Below are 3772 nucleotides of genomic sequence, written 5' to 3'. Positions count from 1 at the left end.
GTTCCTCCTCTGCTGTGGACTCACGTCTCACCGCCCCCTCGTCGCGGGTGCTTCTCCAAACGTCCACTACGGCGCCCGTCCCGCAAACAAGCGTCGACGCACCTCCACCCTCACCTCCACCCTGCCCACACCTCCCTCCCTTCTCGTGGATTTCTGTGGCATTTCGCTCCGGGCCAGAACCTCGCCCTCCGCCCCACGCTTGTGGCACACGACACACGCTGAACTTTGACGAAAATATTTCGTGATGTTTACACTTTAAATATTTCGTTATGGTCACATCAGACTTCGCAGCGCGGCTCCGTCGCTGCTCGTCGTTACTTTCCTCCCTCCCCGCCCTCCCCGTCGGCCAGACCAGACAGTCAGTCCGGAGCCAGTGCTGGAGCAGAGCGGGTTGTTTTGCCGTCGACGCGCGAAGCCCTGGTTCGAGATCAGGCTCCCCGCGAAAATGCCTCGGTGAAAAAAAAGCAACAGCAACAAACAAACAAACAAGCAAACAAGCAAACAAGCAAACAAGCGGGGTAAGCCGTGCGCCATGAGTCGGGCCGTCTCCGCTCTCAGGCTGACCCTGGCGGCCCGGCTCCGGGGTCCGGGCGGTCCGCGGCGCTGGGCGGCGCCCTCCGCCAGGCGCCTCAACCTCCGGGCGGCGAGCGCGGCGAGCGCGGCGGGGAGGCACAAAACCATTGACGACCTCCCGGGACCCAGCGGAGCCGCCACGGCGTACTGGCTCTTCGTCAAGGGCTACGCGGATAAGGGCCACGCCATGCAGGTAAACCCGGCACGTCCTGTGAACAACAACACCAACCTGAGTGTGTGTGTGTGTGTGTGTGTGTGTGTGTGTGTGTGTGTGTGTGTATATATATATATATATATATATATATATATATATATATATATATATGAAAAAAATGGACCCCGCACACACACACACACACACACACACACACACATTTTTCATATATATATGAAAAAAATGGACCCCGCACACACACACACACACACACACACACAGTGTGTGTGTGTGTGTGTGTCTGTGTGTGTGTGCGGGGTCCATTTTTTTCATATATATATGAAAAATGTGTGTGTGGGGTCCATTTTTTTTATATGAAAAAAATGGACCACACACACACTCTGTGTGTGTGTGTGTGTGTGTGTGTGTGTGTGTGTGTGTGTGTGTGTGTGTGTGCGTGTGCGGGGTCCATTTTTTTCATATATATATATATGAAAAATGTGTGTGAGGGGTCCATTTTTTTTTTTATGAAAAAAATGCAACACACACACACGTGTCACCCAGTCACCCGTCATCAGGGGGCTCAACGTGAGTTTCGACGTGTGCGTTGAGTTGCACTCGCGCCCCCGAAACGGATAAAGCATCCTCCTCCCCCCCCCCCCCCCTCTTCCGTCTTCCTCCCCTGGACCCGCGTCTCAGATCCAACACAAGCGTCTGTACGGGCCCATGTGGCGCTCCCGCTTCGGCCCGTACGACCTGGTGAACGTGGCCTCGGCGGAGCTGATCGCCCAGGTGATCGGCCAGGAGGGCCGCTACCCGGTCCGGGTGGAGCTGCCGCACTGGAAGGAGTACTGCGACCTGAGGGGCCAGGCGTACGGGCTGCATGTGAGGTAAGTCTCGGGTAATTTGGGGGGGGGGGGCCCTGTGTTAAAAAAAATTAAAATAATAATAATAAAATAAATAAATAAATAAATCTTGTTTGCTGGGTATGCAAAACCGAGACCTTGTAGAATAGGATGTGAGAACCGGTGGAACAATTATCTGAACTTGTATGTTGACAATCATGGTGCTTGAACAACAAGAATGACAAATGTACTTCAGGAAGTAGTTTGGGATAACAGCACCTGCTAAATATAAAGAAGAAGAAGAAGAAGAAGAAGAATCTTTATTTGTCACATGACACACCTCACATGCATATAAACACACACACGCACATGCACATGCTTTTTGGGTGGTGGCCAGTGAAATGAGGCCTCTGCATTTCTCCCATCCTGGCTTGTCCTTCCTCCGGGGGGGCAGCCATCGCTGGTCGGAAGATGTGCATGTTTTGTAACCTAATGTAATATATAGTTAATAGAAATAATACTTTATGACAATAAGTAATATAATAGTAAGCGAAGTAAGTGAGTGTGTAAAGTTACCAGAGTAGAAAGAAATACACAAAAAATTCAAAATAACGTAAGAGAAAACAGTCAAGAATGGAAAGAAGTGGCAATAAATAGTAATCGCACTGGACTATAAACGTATCCAGTGAGAATCAATGGGGTCTTCCCGTCAGGAGGTACAGGATACACCTGCAGAGGGCGCCGCTGAGGCCTGGACCTTTGACCTTGGCCACGAGCTCCGGGTCCAGACCACTGGTCCCGGAGCTCGTCTTCAAGGTCAGTCGGTCCTGTGCAGATTAATCGTCTTCAGGGATTTGCAGACATCTGCCCTCGATATTTCCAGTTGGCAGGCATCCCGGTCCAGTCCAGTCCCCGGCGCTGGGGCCTTATCCCCACAATGTGCATGAAAGGCGCTCAGCTTCTCTGGGAGGGATGCAGACGCGGGCCAAAAAATAAGCGATTTCATTTAAGTATATCTGAAAGGTCCTTGCAATCGAGTTACCTTTGATTCCTCAGTAGCTGGTGATTGACAGGCACAAGCTCTGCAGGATTGAATTTCCGTCCGACTCGCCGCCGTCTGTTTCGGCCCCTTTCCCCAGCACCGGGCCCAAGTGGCACAGCATCCGCAGCGTGCTCAACCCCAAGATGCTGAGGCTGCGGGAGTCCGCTGCCTACGCGCCGGTCATCCAGCAAGTCGTGGGAGATTTGCTGCGGCGCTTTGAGTGTCTCCGCCTGCAGAGCCCGGACGGGGCCACCGTGACAAACATACAGGACGAACTGTACAAGTTTGGCTTCGAAGGTGAGCGGAATATCCACTGTGGTTTTTATTTCTTTCTTTATTTTTGTATAATTGCCAATGCTTTTACTGTTTTACCCAGGTGTCACTCACACGGGATGTTTGGGATAAGTTGATAGATGGATAGATAGATAGATATACTTTATTCATCCCAAAGGGAAATTGCAGTGTCAGCAACAGTTTACAAAGAAATAGGTGAAAATATTAATAAAGCAATGGAATAAAAACAAAATATATATATATATATTTTTTAAGAAAATGGAAATACACACCAATCAGCCACAACATTAAAACCACTGACAGGTGAAGTGAATAACATCGCTCATCTGGTTCCAATGGCACCTGTCAAGAGGTGTGGTATATAAGCAGCAGGTGAACAGTCCGTTCTTGAAGTTGATGTGTTGGAAGCAGGAATATGAGCAAGCGTAAGGATCTGAGCCACTTTGACGAGGACCAAATTGTGATGCTGGACGACTGGGTCAGAGCATCTCCAAAACCACAGGTACTTGTGGGCTGCTCCTGGTATGCAGTGGTTACTTTTCCCCATGTTCATAACAGTTCTGCAGAGGGCAGATGGCTATATAACCTATATAACCTATGGCTATATAATCTCTGGAACAGTTTTGGTTACTCAAAGTACATTTGTGTAAAATATACTAAATGAAAAGATTATCATATACGGAAATGTATTGACAATATTGATATAAGTGTATTCGTACCACTTTTTGTTTGTTTTTATGTTTACCAGAAATATTGATTTAACTCTCAAACTACCCCAACTCACGTCTGTGTGTAATGCGATAGTGGCGCCGCCCCTTGCGGTCGCCTGCGCCGGCGCTCCGGTCGACTTTGCACATTTTAGTA

General features: G+C 49.2%; 1 protein-coding gene across 1 annotated transcript in view; it reads left to right on the top strand.

The window, feature by feature from the left end:
- The first annotated feature begins 236 nt into the window (after positions 1-236).
- Positions 237-3772, top strand: part of cyp27a2 (cytochrome P450 family 27 subfamily A member 2) — a 14893-nt gene continuing 11357 nt past the window's right edge. Inside the window, exons 1-3 of the mRNA XM_080020304.1 lie at positions 237-766; positions 1427-1617; positions 2712-2911. Coding sequence (XP_079876430.1) covers positions 533-766; positions 1427-1617; positions 2712-2911 — 625 coding nt within the window. The 5' untranslated portion in view covers positions 237-532. The remainder of the gene's footprint in view (positions 767-1426; positions 1618-2711; positions 2912-3772) is intronic.

The sequence above is a fragment of the Zeus faber genome (genome assembly GCF_960531495.2).
Source record: "Zeus faber genome assembly, chromosome: 2".
NCBI lineage: Eukaryota > Metazoa > Chordata > Actinopteri > Zeiformes > Zeidae > Zeus > Zeus faber.
Note: the sequence above shows the minus strand (reverse complement) of the source record. Positions and strands in the feature narration are given on the sequence as shown.